Genomic DNA, 25,878 nt, shown 5'->3' with positions numbered 1-25,878 from the left:
AATTTTTTGGGCCTCTACAGGTATCAACCAAAGTGGTTGCACTACGATGACTAAAATTATCAACCCTCATGAAATCAATATATTCAACAACTTCGAAAGTATCATGAGAGTTGAATAAAGCAATGAAATCATCGACAATTGCAATATGAAGGTTGACATAATTTTCCACAACTTCTTCAATGCATTCCATTTGTTTTAGTTTCATGTCAAAAACCTTCTCAGTCGTAAAATAATAATCACAACAAATCTCGCAAGAACCATTTGAACATCGATCAAACACTAGAGGGAGATCCAAATCTAATAAATGATCAAATGTATGATCACCACTAACCATTTCTGATTACAGCTGATGTAGATTTGACTAACTACACAATTGGCGTGTAGTTCCTCCCTAGGATTTCAGTTTTGCAACTGAATCTCGCTTTGATACCAACTGATGCAGCGGCACTCGAGCAAGGATGTTGGAAAACACGAACCACGAACCACCAAGCCCCGTTTAGTCTAAGAATACCCGAAACTTGGCATAAAAGATAGAATAAAATACTCAAACCCGTTAATCTAGATACATTAAACCCCATCCAAATAATTACGACTCTAACTATTCCATTCCAAATACATGGAATTTATTAGGAGCCAAAACAAAACGTTCATGCATTGAACTTATTAATGCTTTGATTCAAATGCCCCATAAACTTTAATGGCTCTTTATCTGCATCACTAAGTGTTGAAGAAAACCTAGCTAGGGTTTTTGGTTTCCTACTTTGGATGGTGAGTGATCATCTTTGTATCTTATCTTCCATAAACCAAAAATTGGTCCAATCAAGAAGTAGACTAGCATCCATACTTCTTGATTGCATTCTCTTCATCTCTAGGAGCATTTGGTGTGGAGAGGTAGAGGACTCCAATCTTGGAGCCTTAAGGTGAAGGAGTCAAAATCAAGAGAAACAAAAGGTCTTTCCAACAAAGGTGTTCATTCTTGAGAAATCAAGAAAAGGTCATCAAGGGTAAAGATCTATTCCCTTTTTCCCTTTTCTATTTGTGTTCAAAGAGACTAGGCTAAGATACTTGGTTTAAAATGAAAAAGGTTTAGCTCAACTAGTATAAACAAAATGAATCCGCCATTTAGAATGTTTTTGTTGTATAGGTTCTGGCTAAAGTTCATTTCCTAAGCATTAGATGCATGTTTCCTTCAGAAAGTAATGCTCATTTAAAAACAGAGTCCACTCACAACAAGTCCGAAGCTAGCTCAACCCTGAGCAAGTTCATCCTAAGCGATACATTGCGCCTGAGAACTTGATTTAAGAGATACTAGCATTAGAACACACCGGAAACCAAAACGAGACTTTAACGTACAATCCTAACTTCTCGGGACCCTAAGTGTGTGCGAAGTCTAAGCAGTAGGTCCGAGAGTAGTTTCACAGGTTCTCAATGCCCGAGATGATCACGGAAGACATTTGGTCAACCAAGTCAACGGGGCCCACCTTCCAGGCCAACCGAGTCAACGGGGCTCACCTCCTAGGTCAACCAGGTCAACGGGGCCCACAACCTCCGATTTCCGATTTGACAGTTTCTATAGGTCCAACACAATCCAATAAACATGTCCCAATAGTTTAGTTTCAATCGAGCTGTCAGATCAAAGCCAATCGCATGAGCCTAACCCTAGAATCATTGACTCGGATTCTCGATCCGCAAGTTCCTACACAATCCTAGAGGTACAAGGAACAACAAAATTGAAATGGGAACCGATCAAACAGTTCGAACCTATCGAACCCGGATATCGCATAATAGGCATAATATCTGTTCACAAGTCAAACAGTAACCAACTTCAAATTCGAGCATACTGTCATCCTCAAAACGACGTGGGGAACATTTTAGAACACGATGGGCAGCCACAAGGTGGCCCACGCGTCACCACCCATCGCAGTAGCGGTGGGTGTCTTGAGAAATTTTCGGTGCCAAAAAATCTCCAAATCACCGATCAAGCCCTATACCAACACAATTAGACTAACAAAGACAACAAGTTTTGTTCTTGAGCCCTTGCCAAAAATTTGCCGGAACTAGATGAATCGGGACCAAACTCGTGAGGTTTTGGCAGGAGCTTTTCGAGCTTAGGCTGACCTTTATGGCCAACCATGGTGTCGCGCAACCTAGGGGAAAGGAAGAGGGAGAAAAGACGAACCTGAACCTGGTGGTGGAGCGGCCTAAGGTTGCCAGAAACGTTGACGGTGATGGTGGAAGTTTCAGCCGAAACTTCACGTAGTTCCAGTCCAAAATCCTTGGGTTTTCGAGCTGGGAAAAAGGGTGGGTTAAGTAGAGGACGAAGAGATGGATATTTTGGGACCGGTCTCGCCTGAAACTGTTGCTGGATGGTGATGAAATTGTAGTTCAACCGGTTGGCGTCGCGGAGAGAGAGAAAAGTGAGAGAAAAAGAGCTGACTAGAGCTTTTGAAAGTTTGGACTTTGCAAAAATTATGGTTGTGCCACTGCACTTCCGTAGATTATAATTTCTTTGTTTTAAATCGGAATTGAGTTTGCTGCCTATCTATGAACTCATATTCCCAGGCTCTACACAATGGTGCTACTCAATCCCCTAAATTCCTTTCTGAACAAAAAGTGACTAAAGTACCCCTACTCCCAAGGGCAAAAATGTAATTCCACAATTAAATAAGTAAATAAAAATAATTTGTTGGGTTGGGGTGTTATGTACCCAATTGCCTCATTGAATGCCAACTGCTCCAGCTGCTGAATAAATGCTTTTGGTGGACTATTCTTCTTGGTCTCTTCATGGTAAGCTTGACTTTTGTTCCACTTTATGAGTTCCCAAGCTAATTTGTCTTCCATCTGCTATTAATATATGCTCTCATGTGTGGCTGCTCTTATGCGAAGCACATGGCTACAGGAATGTGCACACATGACTCATTAAATATTATGGCAGCCAACTAGGATTTTCTGTGAACTTGGCTTAGTGTGTGGTCCCCAATTTGTTTCTACTAAGTTTTGCTATCCAAGAATTAGTTTAGTTTCTATCAAGAACCATATGAGATCCTTGAAATTTTTATTGTTACTAAAATCAGAGTGTTCTGCACATTGATAACTTACATTACACAATAAATGAATTACTTTGATGGGGACTTCTTGTGCTTAGAACTATCTACTAAGATATAAAGTGTTTGGTATTGTAGAGTGGAGGCTAGTAAGTGAAGATGATGCATGGGAGATTGACAACACCATTGTCTAAAATCCGAAAGAACCTTTATTTCACTCTGGGCATAGTCTAAAATATTGATAATATCGACAAAATATCGAGGATATTATCATTTTTTCGGGTAACAGGTATTTCAGAACTTATCCATACACATACGGAAAATATCAATGTCGATAATTTCGCTTACACTTTAGCAATATTTTGTCAAAATATCGCTATAATATCGAAAATGTCGATGTAATGAAAAAAAGGAAAAAAAACACAAAGCACACATGCAAAGGGGATTTGAACCCTTGCCATTTCATTCCTCCAACGCCTTAACCACTATGTTGCTTATGTTTTTGTGATAATATGCAAAGGGGAACTCTATGTGGTATTAAGTCACTCATGTATCTTATCATGCAATGTATAAAGTGTAAAATATTGTAGTAAATCATTATATATAAATGATTATGCTGTGTTTAATCTTCTTTCATTAAGTACTACATATTTTCTACACTCATAGTGTTTGTCAGCTCACTATATAATCAACTTAAATCAATTAAACCCATCATGCAATGCATTTCCTTCTAAGTTTTTGTGATAAACTAATAGATAATTGACTAATTAAACATACTCCAAAGTTTCAAGAAAAATTTCTAAGTTTTTCTTACAATTTCCATGGTTTTTATTCATTTTTTTTATCGATATCAACAATTTCCCGATATTTCCATCAAAATTTCACTGTTTTCGGACCACTAATATTTCCGATACCATCGATATTTTAGACCTACCTTGACTCGGGGTGGTTCAAAAGTTCATGAGGAGAAAATTTTAGTCACTATTCATTTGAGGCCGCTTAACCGGAGAGAGCAAGCAATGTACAATCTTATCACTTGGGACTGCTTGAATGAGCACACTATTGTTTTCAAGAAACCAAATCATGAGTGGCTTGGAAACCCATGCACCTTTGGTATAGCTTACATCAAAAGTTTTATATTCTTCTTGTGCTTTCACTGGTCTTATTATATTACCTTTGACAACAACATAGAAGTTTGGATTTGTGAAAATATTTTGAATGGTTGTTGAAGAGAGGGGGAAGAGATAGAGGAGAGAGAAGGATGAGGCATATGGGGCAATGATCAGTGATGGATGGAAGGTCGGTGGGTGTTGTGGTGTGGGTGGCTGTTGAAGAGAGGGGATTACATATAATTATTTTTGCAGCATCCATGCTCATGCTTAGAAGATTGATGGGTTGGTTTGTGTAGGTACAAGAAGAAAAGTCGAAAAAGGAATTGATGGGTTGGCCTGAAGCTTCAATTGGAGCGACAATAGAGTTCTTTTCGTTTGTAGAGATAAGGAGATAGAGGGAGCTAGTGGGGGGAGAAAATGCAATTTTGACATGCATGCACGCAACACGTGCGTCTTAACTGACGAAATGGGCCAATTGGACTTAATTTCCACATGAAGCAAAGTGTGATGACCAAAATTGGAAAATTGAAATTTCGTTGACCAAAATTAAATTCGACCCTAACCCTACTAACCAAAATTGTAATTACCCCAAAAGAAAAAGAATTGGACTTAGGCCCAAACCGGTCGAACCAAACCATCTTAATTTGGTTTGGTTTGGTTTGGTTTCCTCCGTGATTTTTTTCAAAACTGAATTGAACCAAACTGTTATATTGTAATTTATTCGAGTGCAGTTTTGTGGTAAAATCAATCCAATATCAACCATGCCTACACCTAGTTCATTGGGCATATGACTTAAAATTGAATTATACAATTTAGTGGTGGGCATTCAAACCATAAAATCGAGCCGAATTAGGCCAAAAAAATCTAAAAAAATCGAGTTGACCAAAAACCGAACTAGATTGGTTTGGTCAAGTTCTAGTTCTGGTTCTTGTAATGAAAAAATCGGATCAGACCAAACCAGATCAACTCTGTTTTTAATTTTTTAATAAAATATTTAACCCCAATGCTAAATTTCTAAGCCCATAACTAATATTTCCCCAAGCCAACTCCAAATCACCTCTCTTTTCTAGGCATATTGAATTTTAGTTGGGTTTAAAAAAAATAATTCTGGTCCAAAATTAAAACCCAATCGACTTATGGGCAAATTGGACTGCAGATGAAATAATTTTTTCATCAACATCTAACCAAATCAGACCAGAAAAATAGTGCCAATTCCGGTTCCAATTTGGGGTAAGAATCGGACCGAATTGGACCATGCCCACCCCTAATTTTTACGAGTTTTTATAAAAAATAGCCAAAATTTAACCCCCACATTCATAAATATCAGTTTTTATAAAAATTTCAAAAATAGCCAAAAACCGACTTAAATATACTTATATACCCTCAATCTAGTTCGATGTAAATAAATAAAAGAAAGTCTGCATTGTTCTGCAACTCCATTATTCTCTTCATTCTCTTGAGCCATTTTCGTGCATTATTCAAATATCACAACATTGTTTATAGGTGCTCCTGCAACTCTGTCACTCTCTCCTTTTTCTTGCTAATTGCAGCAAATTAATTAGTAGCATGTCATTCTTTTGTGCCTGATGTGGACCTGACAAAAATTGGTCTGGATCTCCTTAAGATGATTTGTCATCTTTATCTACCGAGTTCTTCCCCTATAATTGGTGCATTGGGAAGGCAATCTAGTCCAAGCAGTCAAGCTGAAGCTATATCGATCTTTGAGAGACCTTGAGAATTAATGAATCTAGTTTTACGAGCCTTACATGATATCGGCCAAAGTACAGAGAAAGGTAGTTCAAAGTGGCAGTAAAATAAAAGGAAAGAGGAATTCAATTCAAACAAGTAAAAATAGAAAACATGACTCAAGAAGATATCCAATGCTTATTCGGCAGACATCGAGCATTCCGATGGATTGCCTCAGGATTCTGACCAAAGAGTCAATTGCAAAGGCATTAGGATTCTAAACAGGTTACTGAATTGGCTCATGGATCAATTCAAAGGTCACTTCCCGATCGCCAGTCACGCTTCACAGTGCCTGCAAGATATCACTCTCCTATTTTATTTATTGATTTTCTTTTATTTATTAATGTGGATTTTAATTTTGAGAGCATTTAAGTATTTTTAAGTGAGTTTTTTGCTATTCTTGAAAGCTTTTATAAAAACTCAATGTTTATAATTTCGCATTAAAAATTGTTAATTTCATTTAATTTTAAATGTTTTTTCTTTCACTTTCTTTCTTTCAACCTTGCGCGCCTTAAAACCATACAAGCGGATAAAGTCTGCCCTCTCTCTCTCCTCTCTCTCTCTCTCTCTCTCTCTCTCACCAGCGAGTGAAGCGGCCACAGTGATAGAAGAGAGAAATGTTGTTAAACCCTAACAATGGCAGATTGCACTGCTCTAAGCCCTCCCAATTCCTGCACCCACAAAGGCCCAAATGTTTTCTCTTCCCAAACTGCCCTCGTTCCCCCTGCTTCACCAGCAAGTCCAAGTTTTGCAATTTGTCCCTGCTTCTGCCCAGAAGGAGTGGCAAGGGGTTTGGCATCAGAGCTTTGGCCGAGCCCGGAGTTTCAACGAACGGTCCTCAGGGCTACCCTCAGCCATACTCTGTCAAAATCCCAGTTGGTGATAGACATGTGAGTGGAGTTTTGAGAAATTTGGTTTAGTTTCAACTTTGAAGGAATGCATTATATTATAATTGGGATTTATCTTTATCACTTTGTTTCTTTTTATGTATAGAGAAACATTGGATAGGATTTGTATCAAGTGTAGGGAATAAGTAATTCCAAATTGTTTGAAATTGGTTTTAAAACTAACTATATATTGTGCTGGAAGCTTTTGTAGAAACTCAGTTACGTTGTTACTGTTACAGTTAATCATAGCTGAAAAGAATGAGATATTGAAAAAGGAGTAGAATAGGATGGCAAACCCATTTTCAGAAAAATGTTGTGTTGGTGTGCAAAACTTGTAAATGAAACAAACTTAGAATTGGAAAAAAACACAGTGGGTCTTGCTGATCATTTCAAGCTAGTGTCAGAAAAACCTAATCCTGTTACTTTGCATTGTTAGATTATTTTCTTTTGAGCTATTTTATCTCTTTTCAAAGGGCTCTTATCATGTGTTCCACTCATATGCGCCTGGCGTATGCAGTGCTTTCCAGAAAAAATAATTTCCGCAAAACGCAATTAGATTAGATTCCTAGTATATGGAACATTCCTTAGGACTGAAAGGTGATATAAAAAGAAAAACATAGGTTTTTACTGAACGAAGTTCTAATAGTTCTGTGCACCTTTTTAGAAGTGTTAACAAGGCCCTTAGTTTCCAGAAAGGATGTTTAGCAATTCAATTAAATTGTGTTGAGAATTGTGTCATAGGTACTTGTTTATTAGAAAAAAAATGTGCTAAATTAGGCTCGGTTGTATCATCATGTAATATTTTGTTTTGGAATCATTACAGATTTTGGTTGAGACAGGTCATATTGGGAGACAAGCCAGTGCCTCTGTTACAGTGACAGATGGAGAAACCGTAAGTTATAATTGTGTGTCTGAAAAAAATGGTTCCTTTTCTGGTCTTATACTATTTCCCTACAGTTTTTTTAATTTTTTTGATTTTTAGTAATTGCATTTATATACAAGCAAGAGGGATTAAACAAGGGTTGGGATGTCGACTGACACTGAAAATGTCTGTCAACATTTTAGAATTTGTCATTGACATCTCAGAAAAATGTTGGTGACATGTAAATTGGGTCAACTCTATAAATTAGATCTTGATTTAAGTCAACCACCTTAAACTAGGGCTGCATTCCTAATAATCTGGCTATATTCATGACATATACGAATGACAAAGGTTTGCAAACGTTAGGATGCAATGAAAATGTGTGAAAACTTAAGGCAAGAGTTTTCTGAAAATCAAGTTGAGCACTCAAAGTAGTTTGAGAATCAAATTTGAAAGGCTCATGAGCTTTGCAAAAAGGTTCGCACAAAATCTCTTTTAAAGTCTTCCAGTTGAAGGTGCAAAGTTTTCTCTAAAATTTTGCAAACTATATATTTGCATGGTCAGACAAGGTTTTACAAACCCAGGGTAACCTCCCAAGCCTAAAACAAGTAAGATCAAACTTAAATTGAATAAGAAACTTCAAAAATGAAAATCTTGATTTTATAAAATTTCTTGAAGCAATCTCATTCGATCAATATACTATCTACGGATTTGGAAAAATTTCAAGCACACATTATTAAATCCAGCCTCGTCTGCTGGAGATTTGCAAAACAATTGATTCTACCAGAAAATCAACTTTATCTAATTTCCAAACAATTTTTACTTTAAAGCCATGCGATCAATAATGCATTGTCATGTAAATGTGGAAGTCTAACACCCTAGAATTGCTGATGTTAGTATTTTAAGTCACCTAGCTACCAAAATCAAGTCAGATATGGGAGCTTATTGAAATTCTCATTGCTTAAACCATATAAAGCAACTTGAGTAGCCTTTGTTCCATCTTGACTGGATTTAACCAGACACAGTTCAATGTTGGCTAAGGAAATGCCAAATGCCAACATAGAAACATAGACTTAGTACCAGTTACTGTAATTTCTTTTGATTCAAAATGGGCTTGGCTTTCTTTTTGTATTGAAAAAAAGGCTTATATTTTGCATTGGGCTAAGTTAAAATGGGCATGTGTCTTTCTTTTAAAAATTTGTTTTATCTAACAAGTTTCAGATTGGGTTAGTGGCTTGCATAATGTGTGTTGACAATATATTTGGGTCAATTGGTATTTTATTTTATTTTTCGTTTTACCTTTAACAATTTTTTTTTATAAATTTTTATAGCTTATGAATTGCAGAAATGCAGGGATAAACAATGAGATACTACAATTTTGCTTATGTATCTGTCCAAAATTTTATGTACATGCACATAAATTATTTATAAGCATAATTTAGTCAGCATGCTAACTTTTTTTTACCATGTCGTATATGAGATATATATACAGAAATTCTCCTATGCGTCCAGACGTTATTATCGTGCGGACACCATGTATTTTGTACTACCCCTCTCTTCTTTCTTCCCTGTTTACAATGGCATCCGCATGATAATAATGTGTGGACATCCGGATGAGAGAATAACTGTATATATATATATATATAATTGAATATACTATTTGAGGAAATTAAAGTGTTGTATATATTATTGACTGATTTACTAAAGTATCATTCAACATGTCCAAGTTATCACATGAACTTATTTCATTTCCATGATTCTTACCTATATTTCCAATTTTCCATAATTTTGGCGTATGGATAATATGACTGATATCAATATTTTTATCCTTCACTAGCATAAATACAGATTTCTCATTTAATAATGGAAAGCTCAAAGGTTTTGCATTGTGTTATGCAGTAAAACAGATTCTTCTTTAATAACATAAGAAACACATTCTTTACATTAGCTGCTAAGGAATAGATTGATGTGTTACTTAGCATTATCACCTTTAATTCTTACTGTCATTCTTGTGGCTGAACTTAGATTTCTGCCAGTGAAGATTTAGCAGATATATCTTTCTCTTTGTAGATCGTTTACACATCTGTTTGTTTGGCTGACGTTCCAAGTGAACCTTCGGACTTCTTCCCTCTTTCCGTACATTATCAGGAGCGCTTTTCGGCAGCAGGTCGAACTAGGTGTGTCTTGGACCTTTTTCCTGTATCTTAGTTGCTTAGACTTTTGTTGCTTGCATTTTTTTTCAATACTTTGCATCTGTCATTCTTCCAGTGGAGGCTTTTTCAAACGAGAAGGAAGGGCGAAAGATCATGAGGTACTTGCCAGTAGCATTTTAGTATTATGAATCCTTGATTCCTCTCCTGACAGCTGGAGCTGTCTTGATGAATCATAGACGTTCGGTTCAAGATGCTTATATTATGGGATTGCTATTGCATTATTTTATGAGTTTGGTTTGTTTATCTATTTTTTTCCTTAGAAGACGTGCAACAGTTTGCCTACATAAGTTGTATGTGTAACATCCAGGTCCCAGGAAAGAAAGTAACCAAGGTGGACTGCTTATTGTTTCTTTTATTAAAAAAGATCTTTCTTTGATTGTGATTTAGAGGTCAGTGGTCCTTTATTAGTCACCACAGATTCAGATATGAGCTCATCTCCCCATCAGTGGAAGGTGGTTGCGGGTTTACATCATGTCTGGGTGTGAGTTTTTTTCCCAAACCGTACAGAAAAAAAGAGTAAAGGTCTCTACTTTATTGAGAATCTATTCTCCCATTATTCTAGATATGGCTTCTAATCAAAGATATACCTTTCAGATCAGACATAAGAGCAGAATTGTAACTTCAGCATGAAATGTTTTCCTTAAACTTTCTTCTGTTTTTTGTTTTGCTCTTTTTTGCCCCATATTGAGACAGATTGCACTTGCTACAAATCCCACGTAAACTTTCAATGCAATCTGAGGAATTCTTTTGGGTTTTTATTATTTTATTTTTATTTAGAATTTTTTTAACTTCGGCGACCTAGAAGTCAGTTATCATAATATGTATCAATGTACTGTTACGTATTCATTGTACATAACTCAACGTTCTCCCTTGTCTTATTTTTATACAATTGTTTTAGTTTTCAATTGTATGCAGGTTCTCATTTGTAGATTGATTGATAGGCCTTTGCGTCCAACTATGTTGAACGGCTTCTACCATGAAACTCAGATACTTTCTTGGGTATGTCCCGTATGAATTTCAACTGCATATATGTAATAGGTTTGCTAATATCTTTATTTTCAGCAAATTGTAATCTACTTGTATGCCTACTTGAGCACTTACAAGATACTTACACTACGATTTAGTGTGCTGCTAATTATGCTTATTCATCAATTCTTTAATTGTCAAACAGAATGAACCAATACAGAGTCATGGTGTCATTGTTTTACTTGGTTTATGTTTCATCTTGATAACTTCCTTTGTCAACATATCTCTGCAGGTTCTGAGTTATGACGGTTTGCACTCTCCTGATTCTTTGGCCGTTACAGCAGCTGGAATAGCAGTGTAAGTCTGACTGCTTTTAATTATCTGGAGCATTATCATGCAATTTGGTTTACATTTGGTATAAAAAAAATGACACTTTCTTTGGCCTAATTATTCAAATTCCACAGGGCTCTTTCAGAAGTTCCAAACTCAAAAACCATAGCAGGAGTACGAGTTGGTCTCATTGGTGACAAATTTATTGTGAATCCAACAACTAAGGAGATGGAAGACTCGGAGTTGGACTTATTGCTAGCTGGCACAGATAATGCAATATTGATGATAGAGGTAAATTGTTAGTGAAAAGTTAAATGTAATGTTTGACAATGCCAAATCCTTGTCAACTTTAGCTTCTCGAATGGATTATATTTGTAACATCAATCATGCAGACTATCTTGAATCCATTTGGCAGCTTTATTACTATAAAACAAGTTTCTAGGCACTTTTCTGGGATTTAATTTGAAGGTATCAGTAATTATGTACTCAGCTCTGCAATAAGCTTTGCACGTTGTGTTATAGTTTACTTTATAAGGATTCCATCAACAAGTTCGAGGTAGATCTCTGGTTATCAAAATTTTGCGTCGGAATTTCCTGTTTGTATTTTTTCTTAGTGGAGGTCTGAAAATGGTTACCCAATTCAGAATATTACCTACAACAATATGCTGTTTATTGACTACATTAAATATCTGCCTTCTAACTTGTGTTAGGTGTAGCAGAAGCAAATCATATCTTTAGTTGTTATATGTATATGTGTGTGCATCAATTTATGTAGGTTTTTTTTTCTTACTTTGGGGCTTTTAAAGTCATTGGTCTGCATCACTTTATGTACTCGTTGTATATCTGACATGAAAGAGTGTTAATTAACATTTTTCTTTCTCCAGTGTTGGATATAGTAATTCCATGAAAATTTTCTCTGTTTCCGTGTTTTCATGCTGACTCACATCCATCATTATGTGTAACATCTTCTTTGCAGGGCTATTGTGACTTTCTTCCGGAGGAAAAGTTGCTGCAAGCAGTAGAAGTTGGGCAGGTTGTTACTTCGTTTATGTATGTAGTTTATTTGGTTGCACAAGTTATAGCTTTTTATTATTTGAAGTTAACTAAGACAATGCTATGTTCCAATTATTTTGGCCTTGCTGCCCATGCAGGATGCATGAATTTGCAAATAATTTTTATCTTTAGCATTACTAAGTGGTCATAAAAAGTTAAGCCATTGTCTTTGCTTGTATTAGAAATTCTTTTTGCAGTTTATTTCATATGATCTACATTGTTGTTGGGCCTGCCTATCATGTTGTCACTATCATATCTTTAATCAACGACACAATGTTTTGCTATGTTTACTGGGAGTTGTGGAGCCCCAGTAAACATTACTGAAGCGGGGCGGTCCTCTCGCCCTGTTGCTTTTGTGGCAGAAAATCTGTCATTATCATGTTGAGTATCCTATACTTTTGTGTAGCTATAAATACCTCCCATTGGAGATGAATAAGACATCAGAGAATTTCTGCTTAACCAAGCTTAATTCTAACCAAGTGTTTGGTGATGTCAAGGTGGCTAAGAGTGCTATCCTGGAAAGAATAAAAGAAATTAATGATTTAGAAGAGTATGAGGGAAACTCGAGAGTGATGTGAGCTCTGAAACAAGTTTGAAGATTTAATTTTTAAGGGAGAAACATCTTCTAGGGAAAAGACAAAAATGAAATGGGTGAAAGATTGGGACAATAACTCAAGAATGTTTCGCAAAGTAGCCAAGAATGAATAAGTTGAATAAGTTGGAGGGTGAAGAGGGTAATTGAATGAGAGTCACACTTAATTGTAAATTGCTCCGTTTGAGTTTTATTTATCTAGGTGTTTGCCAATACTGGAAATTAACAACCAAAGCTACTGTTCATAGGCCAGTCCAATGCATCAGCAGTAACATTTATTTTTGAGGTGATTTGGTTCCAGATATACTGAAAAATATTATTTTGTGCTTTCTATATATGATCATAAACAATTCTTATATGTATGAAGGCACTGCTCGGGAATTAGTAACTCTAAGAGTTCATTGTCATTACTTCTTTGATTGTTTATTTGAAAACTCCCAGAACATACAAATATCCACGTAGGGGTATAAATTTTGATTATACATCAATATCAGGAGGCCGTACGAGCAATTTGCAATGAGGTGGAAGCTTTGGTTAAGAAGTGTGGAAAGGCAAAAATGCTTGATGCAATCAAGTTACCTCCCCCTGAGCTATATAATCATGTTGAGGTATGCTTTCTATCTTGTGTACTTTTTACTGAAAAAAAATAAAAATTACCTTTTGAATTAGGTTGATCTCTCTCTCCATCACACACACACACACACAAATGTACCATATCCTCACTACTTCTCTAATTCTTCATTTCCATATTCTCTCTTTTACCCTACTTGGTTTCTATGCTCTTGCTGCTATTCTTCTCATATGATGACAGATTTACTTATCCTATTAACAAACATCAAGTGATCACGTATTATAATTGACATTGCACAGGAAATTGCCGGTGGCGAGTTGGTAAGAGCTCTGCAGATTAGGGACAAGATTCCTAGAAGAAAGGCTCTCTTGTCATTGGAAGGAGAAGTTTTGACTATACTTACAGAAAAGGGATATGTTAGTAAGGATGCAGCTCTTGGAGGCAGTGAAACAACACCAGATATATTGGAAGATGAGGATGAGGACGAGGAAGTCGTTGTGGATGGTGAAGTAGATGAAGGCGATGTTCATATAAAGCCTAGTTTACGAAAGTCAACTCCCTTGGTATAGTACAAATCTTTCTATTCTGTATTTCAAGTTTATATATATATATATATATATTCATCTGTATGTGTAGTTATTAAAACATATGTTCATATTTAAGAAATATGGAATTATCTAATTCTTATTTGCTTTTTACTAAAATTTGTTGAAGATTGCTCTGGAATGGTGTTAAGATACTTTAAAAGATCTGGAATCAACCTTTTGATAACCCAAAAATTACTGTATATCTAATTACCTATATGAGCATCCAGCAGTGGAATTTGTCCTAAAAGCTTTGTAAAAGGCTAATTTCTAGCCATCAGTGTGGTTGTCCCCTTTCTTTAGTCGCTTGACCTTCACATGATTTGGAATTATAGTTGGAACAAAATATATTGAAAAGAAGTTCAAAGAGAGTACCTCGTGTGCCAAAACATGTTCGTAAAGTCAACTTTTCATGTCTAAGTCTCCATACTCTCACATTCTCGTTTTTATTCTTTGGCTCATGCAGTGGGGTCTTTTATTGTGGTCGAAGTGTGTGGCCTTATAGAATTTAAATGTGATACAAGAACCCATGTGGTTGATATTTTTATATAGTATTTGAAATTTTCTGGACTTGTGGTGAAAGTTATGATTCTTTGGAGTTAACACCAAGAAGTCTAATATTAGGATATGTGGATCGCAAAGAAATTTAACAAATATATTACTATTTAATATATAACTTTCCAACTTAAGTGTTTGAACTTTATTGAACAAGCAATGAGAGTTATGTTTCTGAACTAGCGATTTTCAAGGTAGTTCAAATCCTTAAGTTTTTCCATCTGAGCACTTATGGGTCAGCATGATTTAAACCATTAGAAAGAATCGATTCTGATTTTTCTGTATTACATTATTTTGGATTGTGTTGCTGCAGTTATGTTGGTCTATCTCGGAGTTTTATGAATACCTAATTGTGAGTGCAATAGTTACTAAGTAATATTATTATTTTTAGTTCTTTTCTGAGGTAGATGTGAAGCTGGTATTCAAAGAAGTCACATCCAAATTTTTGCGGAGGCGCATTGTGGAGGTATGAACATTTGCTTTTAGTTAGATATATTTACTTAAATGTATCTGAGGCAGATGTGAAGCTGGTGTTGGCTTAACTAGATGCAATGTTATCTGTTAAACTTATGACCTTTAATAATATTTATTACGTGAAAGGATTTTTATTTTTAAATTTAAAGAAAATTAATCCTACTTACTAGTATGAGAAATTTAGGGTTGGGTTCTTTCTTGGGTGAGAGCAATTTCAACCCCATTTCTAAACCCTAGTTTGATTGGGACAAGTACAGGTTAAAGTTTTAATTGGGTTTGGCTCTGGGTTTGACTGATGGAAGCCTAGTGATGAGGACATCTTTGTCAAACCCATTAGGGTTTACAAAAGAAAGAGATGGAAGAGGAAATTATTTAATTCGGTCTTCAAATCCTGCAATTTTGGAGCAATAGATGATTTTTGCGTTTTTAACTTGTTGTCTAAGTTTTCTATACTTTCAGGATTTCTTGTTTGACTAGGATTTGTTTACTGTTTTTATTAAATGTAGATTTGACTACCTTTTCTATTTGGTTTAGGATTTCTTTCCTAGAATAAGTTTAATTTCCTTTTCACTCTAGGGTTAGATTGCTTTAAAAACCTCATCTATGTAATTCATGATGGAGTTGAGTTATTGAGATATTGAGAAAAGTTTATTTTCCAGAGATTGGAGACTTCTTGGTGTGAAGCCAAACCCCTGGAGTGATTCCAGACCTATTCTTGTTCGTTCTATTCTCTGTTTTCCATTGTTTTCACTTCCGCTAAATGACCTAAATACTCAATTCACCCATATCCTACATCACCTAGACTCTAGAGACTTTTGTTTCTTTAGGATCAAGGGTCACTAATGGAAGTTTATTGTTTGAAAATTAGTATCATATGTAGTTGTAGACATTTAAAACGACCTCTATTTGGAACAGCATCTGGAATAAGTTTTCCCTCGTATAGAAATTTTTTGGTCATTAAAGGTTGTTTAACTAATTTGGCTGCCTTTGCATATGATCAAATGTGAAAAGCAAAATCAGTGACACTGTTGTATAAGATTCATGTGTGATCAGGTTTCAAAGATACATCTCTATTACCTGCTAAGCATATTCAATTTTGAAAGGTTGATGTAAAAATTAGTGTGAATGTTTTGAGCTGAAGTCGGGCAAATATCAAATTGTAACCAAGTCTGAAGAAACAATAAAATGAAGAAGTACACTAAATATTCAAGCTCTGATAAGTGAATCATCAATTCCACTAAGGTTTCTTCACAATATTTTGTCCAGAGGACTGCATTCTAAGGCTGTTACCAGTTAGGGATTTTGGAAGGATTAAATATAACTTATGCATGATCTTATTGCAATAGATATTGTTTGGTGAAGACTTGGCTTTCAAATCAAGCATTCAAGTCTCAATATGCACCTATGCTCACAGTTTAGGTTGGTTTAAATCCTGAGTTTGCATCTAGTTGTTCAACTGGAAATGAATTGGGTTGCTGGTGAAGCAACCTGAGATCACCCAATTAAAGAGGAAACATCAACACTACCCACACTGTTTTCGTTAGGTTGAGTGTGTTGGTCAGTTTATGTGCTAAAATGTCCACCCCTAACTGAAAATTTTGAAATGTACACGCTCCTGCACAAAAAAGATCTACCCATGGATAAAGAGTTTTCTCAAATGAAGGTTGAATGCCTTAACTGTGCAAATTCTTACATTATGCTTTCTTTGCTGATGTATTTCGCCGCCTACATAATTTTATTCTCAGATCCTTGATACTTCAAACTATGCCTTTTTGAGTTACAGTAGCAATGCAACAGAAATTGTTTTGAACAGGGGAGAGTTATACATATGCAAATTTCTTTGTTCATAACCTGCTCATTTTTTTTAAGCAATACATACTATTTTATCTTTTATTTTGAAACACTGAAGTAGTTAGTGTTTTTGTGTTGCTCATTTTGAACACTGAAATAGTTAGTGGTTATTCCGGGCATAAAGGATCTTTGTGATTTAGCTCTTGTTTGGCTGGTACTAACACATGGCTCCAATGATATGGATTACTAGGCAGGATATGAATTATTAAACTGACAGGAGCCTTGTTTTTAACCTTGAAATAGGTTCTTGTCATCTAAACGCCACAAGAGCTAGTTAAATTCATGCCATGTTTTTTTTAATTTTTGTGTGTGTGTGGTTGCTACAGGGTGGAAGAAGAAGTGATGGGCGTTCCCCAGATGAGATACGTCCAATTAACTCAAAATGTGGACTACTTCCCAGGGCACATGGAAGTGCTCTTTTCACACGTGGAGAAACACAGGTTTTGAATTTTGTCATTCAGCATACCTGATTATCTTGTGTACCAAAACTGCTCTTTTGATTAATGTTATTGCCGTTACCATGTATATTCAGAACACATGAAGATAGTTATCTGTTCTGTATGTATGTGCTAGTGTTTGTGTGCGTGTGTGTGGCATATGCGTGTTTGTGTTTTAAGTATTTCACCGTGATTTGTTTCTCCCAAACACTTGATACCATCCATGGAGCTACATTGTCTTCATATTGTTTGCTGGTGACTTTAATAGTAAGAATCATTTTACAAGCTGAGATGAATTTTCATTTTTTTGAAATAGTGTTATGTCTAGCTATAGTCGAAGCTAGTTACCTCTTATATGATTTTAATAAGATCGGCACACTAGTAATTGAGCAGAAGAGTATGATAAACCCTTTAGCCACACCCCACATTTGTTTAATGCATCTCAATTGACTCACATTTGTTCTAACTGAGCCTGTTACTACTCTCTGAATCCACAGTTCTTATGAACAACTTAGGTTCTTACATTGCCATTCTGATCATCATTGAGTTTAATTATCCGTGGATATTTTAGCTTATTGTCATTAATCGTTTCTTTTCATTTTTTCTATTTACAGTCATTGGCTGTTGTTACACTCGGTGATAAGCAGATGGCACAGAGGATAGACAACCTAGTAGGGGTAGATGAATGGAAGAGGTTCTATCTCCAGGTCTCTCTCTTTATATCTCTTCATCTTAGTAATTGAGTATGTGGTGAACCATGTTTTGGCAATGTAGTCTCTTGCGTACACATAATTTCTTATAGCTATAAATAATTCTGTTCAAAGTTCAGTAGATATGATATTGTGCCCAACTTTTCTGATCTTTAGAAGATTGATATTTTTGTGATTTCCTCTGTTTCCTTTAAGCATTTAACTTATGAATTGTCATTGTTGAACGGAAGTAATGTTTGACAGTTCTATGATAATTTCTTTTATGTTCTTTTGCAACTGTTGTCTGCGTAGTTACCGTCATGGTCATAAATTGAGTTATAGAAAAACGAGGTGTTTCATTACATAACAATTTTTCTTTGATTGGAATTACCACCTTTTGTTGATGTTCGAATTCGGTTATGCAAATGATGCCATTTCAAAATAGTTTTGCATTTCTGCATTTTGTAAGTGTTGGGAACCTTCCTAATAATGTATTAATTTTTCAGTACACATTTCCCCCGTCATGTGTTGGGGAAGTTGGACGGAATGGAGCACCTAGTAGAAGAGAAATTGGTCATGGAATGCTTGCTGAGAGAGCTCTTGAACCAATTTTGCCTTCTGAAGATGATTTTCCGTACACTGTACGTGTTGAGAGCACAATTACTGAAAGCAATGGCTCTTCAAGGTGGGTTTTTTCAATTTCATCAACCAAATAATATAATTTTGTTATCAAATATATTTCAAATGTTTATAACATCATCAATTTTTTGACATAGAGGCTTAAGATTTACCTCTTAACACTATCCTTTTTGAGGATACAGTATGGCATCTGTTTGTGGGGGATGCTTAGCATTGCAAGATGCTGGAGTTCCGATCAAGTGCTCTATAGTTGGGATAGCGATGGGTATGGTTCTGGAAACTGAGGAATTTGGGGGAGATGGTGCTCCACTGATTCTCTCTGACATAACTGGATCTGAAGATGCATCTGGGGATATGGATTTTAAGGTCTTATGTTCTGGAATTTACCTAGTTATTTAGTGTTTTTGTTGGTTATTATTTGATATTGTTCAAATCTGAAAGCCTATGTTGTCAATAATCTATGAACTACAAAGTGGTCTTCATAGATCATGATTTAATAGCATAATATTTTTTATTGAATAATTCAGTGATTGCAGGTTGCTGGAAATGAAGATGGTGTAACTGCATTTCAGATGGACATAAAGGTCAGCTATTACTTATATCCTGATAGTTTCTTCAATATCAATCTCATTTTGTTACTGTGTTTTAGGATAGTATTGTTACTACTTCTAACCCACTTCCCACCCAATTGACATGGATTGTGTGAAGAGTATGTATGTGCGTTATTTGTGTTCTTCTGGTTATCTGTGCATTATAATAAGTAATAATCAGAATCCCTCCTTCTATCTTAGGTTAGCGGGATTACATTGCCCGTTATGAGAGAAGCACTCCTACAAGCAAAGAATGGCCGGAAGCATATTATTGGTAAAGTTTCCTAATTAATATTGTCTTTTATGGTTTGGAGGTGTGATCAGGTTAAGAAGGATTTAATTAGTCGGGGAGGTGTATTCCTGTGGCATCCGGCCTATTTAGTCAATAATCAATAACCTGTGTGCAATTTAAATGTGTTCTTGGTGCTTGGTACTTCCATTATAGGTTGCAGTTGCAGATACATGTTTTTCATCATAGCACTCCAGTTAGAAAAAGAGCCCCCCTCTTGCCTGAGAGAGACCCATATATAATTTTCTTGTCATACAGTCTGATATATAATTTTCCTCTTGTCAGACAGTCGTGTTTTTTTTTTTTTTGGGGGATGAAGTAGGGGGGCAAAGCCCCAAGAAACAGACTACACACACGTCTAGAACGAACAATTCCAAGCAAATCATCAAGAAGATAAGCACTGATCCAACTAGGAGCCTGCTCAAGCAAGCACAGCCCAAGATCCAGTTGATAACTCCAATTAGCCAATCGGTCAGCAACACCATTCTTCTCTCTAAAAACATGCTGAAGGGCACAACTGGTAAACTGCTGCATAAGGTCACAACAGCTCCTAACCAAAGCAGCTAAGGGATGCAAAGCAAGCAGAGAAGAATTCTGACAGAGATTGACTGCAGTAGCTGAGTCCATCTCGATGATGAGACTACTGATACCTTTCTCAAAGGCTAACTTCAGACCAAAGAAAAGCCCCCATATCTCAGCCTCAAGAACCTGACCTTTTCCTAGATTAACAGTAAACCCACTTACCCAGTCACCAGAAGAGTCACGAATGACTCCCCCAGCACCAATGCAACCAGTAACACTTCTCCTTGACCCATCGACATTAAGTTTGAACTGTCCAGGTCCAGGAGGCTCCCAAGCAATATGATTTTGAACTTTATTTACCCCTTTAGTGCAATTAGAAGCTGACTTAATCCACTCTTGGGCAGCTGCACAAATAACTTGTCTTGGATTAGAGAGAACTGTATCCTCATTCTGGAAAACATGCTTATTAGAGAGACAGTCGTGTTTTCATTAATTGGAATCACACCTAAATCTGTGGTCCTGATTAACAGTCTAAAGAAATAACTTGCCAAACTTTCTGGCAAGAGAACGCATATGTATAAATTTGTTTTGCATGTTTTTTTTCCAGCACTTTTTATAGAAAAAATAAACATTTTGATTTTTTTTAATTTTGCCTTTTAAATGATACCTTCTGTCTCCAGCAAATTGGAAATTTTATTTTATCTCCTAGTGGAATCAGTAGGTTTTCATTGTTCGTTTGATTCCCCATGTTCATGGTTGCCTATTATCCATATAGAGGACACTTTCTATATAATTTTTCATATAATAGCACCAAATTGCATATAGTGGAGTCTAAGGATGTGTTTGGAGTGTTTTTTCTGGTGTGTAAAGGGTTTTCAAATAACAAAAATCAATGTTTGACAGAAATAGGGAGACATGTTTATTGGGGTTATTAAAGTACTTTTATTGTTTTTCGGGGAAGCACCCGCTAAGTGCTTACTCAGGAAGAGCTTTACCTCTTGGGTTCTTAATGAAATTTTTTCTTCAACAATAATGCTACCATGTAAAACTGCCACTAGGTAAAAACCATTCCTCCGGAACCACTCCCAACCAGCCAAGTATCTTCTGTTCAAATTATTAACATTTTGTCCTTGTTTTAGACGGCTGTGGGCCTGTTTGAAATAGCTTTTAAAATGGCCAAAAACACTTGGGGAAAAAGTTGGAAGTGCTTTTAAGTTATAAAAGTACTTGGAAGTGTTTTCTGGAGAATCACCTAACATCTGCTTCTTCAGGAAGCACATCCAAGTGCTTTTCCAGGAAGCACTTGAATTCTATGTGCTTCTAATAAAAGCACTTCCAACAAAAGTGTATATTAGCAAATCTGCTTTCTAGATGAACTTAGGATCGTTTGTTACACTTACTTTGGGTCTAACCAGCCACAAAAGATTGAGTTTAGTTTATTGGATTCTGGAAATATTGTATCTTGTTATCTCATACTCTGTGCTGTCATTAGAAGGTGAAGTTGATTTTTGTGTTTTTGTTATTTTGTTAAAAATTCAGCGGAAATGTTGAAGTGCTCACCTCCTCCTTCAAGAATGCTTTCTAAGTATGCGCCACTGATTCACATAATGAAGGTTTGTTGATTACCTATAGATGAATATTGCATGGCTAGCTATACAACTGATGATCTGAAGTATGTAATGTACGTCTTTCTTTCGACCCTGATATTGTGATAGGTCAAACCTGAGAAAGTAAACTTGATCATTGGTAGTGGTGGGAAGAAGGTGAAGAGTATTATAGAAGAGACTGGAGTAGATGCAATTGACACGCAAGAAGACGGGATAGTAAGACCAGACTATGACCCAATCTGCGACCATATATTTTCATTTAATAATTTCACCCTAAATTTAACTTTTTTTCTGGCTATTGCAGGTGAAAATTACTGCCAGGGATTTGGCTAGTATAGAAAAGTCTAAAGCTATTATTACTAATTTGACAATGGTTCCAACAATTGGTGATATCTACAGGTAGCCTTTTTTTTTTTTCTATAGGAATTAACTTTTTATTTTGACAAATGTCCAATAGCTTATTTTTGTTTCTGCTCAAATGTATCGTTGACTGTACAGTTTTCAAAAGATACGGTTATTGTCCTTATAATTCAAAGTATTAAATATCATAACTATTACCTTTCTCAAATTTAAAATATCAAACTTCATTCTGCATGTTGCTTGTACAAATAATATATATTCGTGGAGAACATTCCTTGATTTCTATCAAATAAGTTTTCAAGAGCAGTGATGAAATATAAATTTAGAGAAAAATTGAATTAATGTATCAAAGAGTCCAATATATCTATCGAAATGAATTCTGTTGGATAAGGATACTGTGGCTCTTAGATTCATCGTCTTGATTTGAAGAGATGAGTTGTATTGCTGTCCATGCTGCTGTTGTATATTGTGCTATTTTGTGGGAAGTTTGATTTTTTCGGTGGAAAGAAAAGGGGTGTTGTTTTGGGGAGATGCGCTATGATGGCAATTTTCTGGGTTTTATGGGTTTGAAAATTTGTTGGGTGAGGAGGTGCAGTGCATATGGGATAGGGTGCATTTTTGCACTTCTTTGTGGGATCTGTAGCTTTGGAGTCGAGAACTCCTTGTTGACTAATTTTGTACCGCTTTACTTTCATTTTCAAAATATAGTTCTGTTTCTTATTGGGGGAAGAAAAAAAGAAGATAAATTGTATTGCATTTTGATATTGTATCTATGTCACAAGTATGTTAGTGGTTTTTCTATTATTTATAATCATTTTACATTCACAGTTTATGTAAAACTGGCACGTAATGTAGTAGTTATTATATTTAAAACTTCAGGCATTCTAAGGAATTAGTGACCTTTTTTAAAATATGTAGTTTATCCATTAAAAAAAGAGAGATCTCTTATAAAGTAAATTAAGTTATTGAACTTATTGTAATAGTCTTATGGACGAACGATCCGGATCGAAAACTCCCTTCTTTGTAATTGGATTTTATATATATTTTTTCATTTCTTTTCCGAGGCTTAGTCAAAGATTATGTGTTGGACTTACTGTGCTTTTGACATTAATATGTAAATAGGACAATGCATTAGGAATTCCAAGCACTCTATATTCATTACGGTATCGGAGAACAGGATGTCTTTTTATATACCTTCTTCTTGGTTAATTATGCATTAGATCAGTAACTAATTATTTGACTTTCTGGTTTTAATGTACCAGGAACTGCGAGATCAAATCAATAGCTCCATATGGAGTATTTGTGGAAATAGCACCTGGGCGAGAGGTATAATGCATTGCATTGTTAGCAACCAATTTATTAGTTCTTTTACCTTTTTGAGCATTATAAACCTTGTGTTAAGGTAGGCCCATTTTATAAAGAAATGGGGTTGAAACACTAATATCAGCAGGCATCTCAATCTCAAAATTTTCAGGGACTTTGCCATATTAGTGAGTTGAGTTCGAATTGGCTGGCAAAGGCGGAAGATGTAAGCACATAATATTTTCCATATTATTATTTTCTTATGTGTTTGTACATGTGTAAGAATCATGTGGATAAAACTTTCCTGTTTATTTAATTTTACAGGCTTTTAAAGTTGGAGACCATATTGATGTTAAACTTATTGAGGTACGATCTACTATTCCTGACATCCTTAGAAAGAAGTTGGTCCCATTAACGGAGATTTGGATCTGGTCCTAACCTTTGCATCAAGTTGCCACCTCATGGGCTGAACCTGTGTAATTGTGTTTTATAGACTAATACTTGTATTGTTGCATTCGACAATGATCTTACTAATACGACCATAGTAAGGCCCTTTTCGATTTCGCGCCCTTAAGCAAAGTGAGAAATCCTTGCACTGTGAAGAAATTCAAGAAAGGGATTGTTTCCTTCAACTAAGACAGGTTGACAAGACTAACTCATTAAGCATGGTTCCAAATTTTTACGCCAAAGCGTACAGCGGCCGGATTTTGATCACAACAGTACAATGCATTGATTGTTCAGTAGAAAAACTTTAGTCATTCATGCGAGAATTTGAAGTACGACCATCTTCTACATAATTTGGCCTTGCATTCTTGATTTAAGAAGTCCTTTTAGAAATCAGATTTAAAAACTGACAAGAATTCACAGTTGCAGACCAGAAGCTTTCTCTCTCTTTACTTAATGAGTTTAGGTTTTGAGTAGTTTTGTTAATTTTTTTATTGCTTACCTTTACCATGCATTCTTTTCATTCCTTGCTAATTGTTGATCAATTTTGGTTTTACTGGGTTTTCACCTATTCTGAAGAACTGCAATAGGATAATTTGTCTGTATAATGCAGGTAAATGAGAAGGGGCAACTTCGCCTTAGCCACCGAGCGCTACTTCCAGATACAGATCCAGAGAAGGCCAGTGCAAAGCAGCCTACAGGTGACACCAAAGATGTTGTAGGTTCTCAAGAAACATCTGACAAAGGACGTAAAAAAATGATTAGCATTCGGAAGGGGGACTTAGCTGAAGATATAAGCTCGCCCAAAAATAATACAGCAGAGAATACTTTGCTCCCACAAAAGAAGTTTATCCGGAGATTAGTCACCCCTGCCAAAGATAGACCAAATATCAACAAAGATAAGACAAAGAAGAGCAGCAGTGAAGTAGTCAATAGCATCTCGAGCAATGGGGAAAGTACTTTAGTGAATGGAGAGGCTAACATTGGATAGTAAGGATATTTCCTTCTTGACTTACTGATGAGGATAATTTGTTGGTCCTGTTTGTCATGTTGAAAAATGATGGTGCAATGCCTCGAAAGTAACAGGAAGAAATGGTATGAATTGCCTACCTACTATATATATTCTCTAAATTAATATTGCATAGATGTCACTTTAGATATGGACCTGAAAAGGGTCACATACTATTTCGAGATTGAGCATTGCCATTCAACAATTGGTACAAACAACTGATAACCTCATACATTGTCCAGAGTGCTAGTGGAAGTTATTTTATTTATGTTCATCTTCAATCTTTCTGTTAGGCTTCAATTATTATAACAATGCTGATCATGATGCCAGAAACGGTTATATACATTTGTCATTATCCGAGTATTAATACCTTCTTGTGGTCAATTTTCGTTTTATGAGTCACTGCTTGAACTGCAAATGGTATATATAGGTTATTTACTCAAGAATTTACTAATTAGAAATGGTGGAATCTGTTTTTGACAGGAAATTGTTTATTAGGATGTTCCACCGAAAGGTTCATCTCACATGCCATGACGTGAATGTATCACATTCTGCAGAGGAACCTGGTTAAATGTAACTACATCATATGTTCTTTAAGAAAGGAAGGATTATGGTCCTGGAAAATTTGCTGAACCACTGATTCCACTGGATCAAGAAGAGCTCCATTGTGGTGTGGGGTAAATTTCTTTTTTAGGTGCTTGAGAGTTTCTTTTGCAATAGAAGAGGATGTCATGGTGCATTTTTTGCTTAGATTTTTTTTGGGGCTAATATCTAAGCAAAGCATTCGATAATGTCAACCTGATAGTTTCGTTTTTGTCGGCTATTGCTGAAGCACAATTTTTTTGATAATATGTTGTAAAACATCATAGTTGAGCTCTTTCGCAACATTTTATAAATATTTTTCTTCTTTGCTAGGCTTGTCACTTCGAAAGCATATATAATACAAGTTGAGTTCAAAAGCTTCATGTTTCTCAAATTATGAACATTGAATTCGTAATGAATTGTCATTTGAAGACACCCACATTTCTTTTTCTTTTTTTACACAAGAAAAACATTGCAAAGAAGATCCATGTGGGATCTGTAACCCTTACAAATCAAAATGCAATTTATGTGTAAAACATTCCTAGGAAAGTTCCGATTAGCCAAAGTA

General features: G+C 35.7%; 1 protein-coding gene across 2 annotated transcripts; it reads left to right on the top strand.

Annotated features, from left to right (window-relative positions):
* Nucleotides 1–6,291: 6,291 nt before the first annotated feature.
* On the top strand, nt 6,292–25,638 carry RIF10 (polyribonucleotide nucleotidyltransferase). 2 transcript variants are annotated; one of them, XM_021945797.2, is made up of 25 exons: nt 6,292–6,792; nt 7,613–7,681; nt 9,722–9,828; nt 9,920–9,962; nt 10,780–10,863; nt 11,123–11,187; nt 11,295–11,451; nt 12,137–12,193; nt 13,300–13,413; nt 13,676–13,939; nt 14,907–14,981; nt 17,167–17,280; nt 17,892–17,984; nt 18,473–18,651; nt 18,788–18,971; nt 19,142–19,189; nt 19,397–19,469; nt 21,546–21,619; nt 21,722–21,829; nt 21,918–22,012; nt 23,236–23,299; nt 23,448–23,501; nt 23,600–23,641; nt 24,333–24,709; nt 25,212–25,638. In XM_021945797.2, coding segments are annotated over exons 1-25 (2,814 nt in total). In that variant the 5' UTR covers nt 6,292–6,519; the 3' UTR covers nt 25,213–25,638. The 2 variants fall into 2 exon arrangements, with proteins under 2 accessions (XP_021801489.1, XP_021801488.1); XM_021945796.2 differs by having other exon boundaries at nt 6,294–6,792; nt 24,333–24,814.
* Nucleotides 25,639–25,878: the final 240 nt, after the last annotated feature.

This window comes from Prunus avium, chromosome 7 (genome assembly GCF_965620075.1).
Source record: "Prunus avium chromosome 7, drPruAviu1.hap1.1, whole genome shotgun sequence".
Classification (NCBI taxonomy): domain Eukaryota; kingdom Viridiplantae; phylum Streptophyta; class Magnoliopsida; order Rosales; family Rosaceae; genus Prunus; species Prunus avium.
The sequence above is the reverse complement of the archived record's forward strand: the minus strand, read 5'-3'. Positions and strand labels throughout refer to the sequence as shown.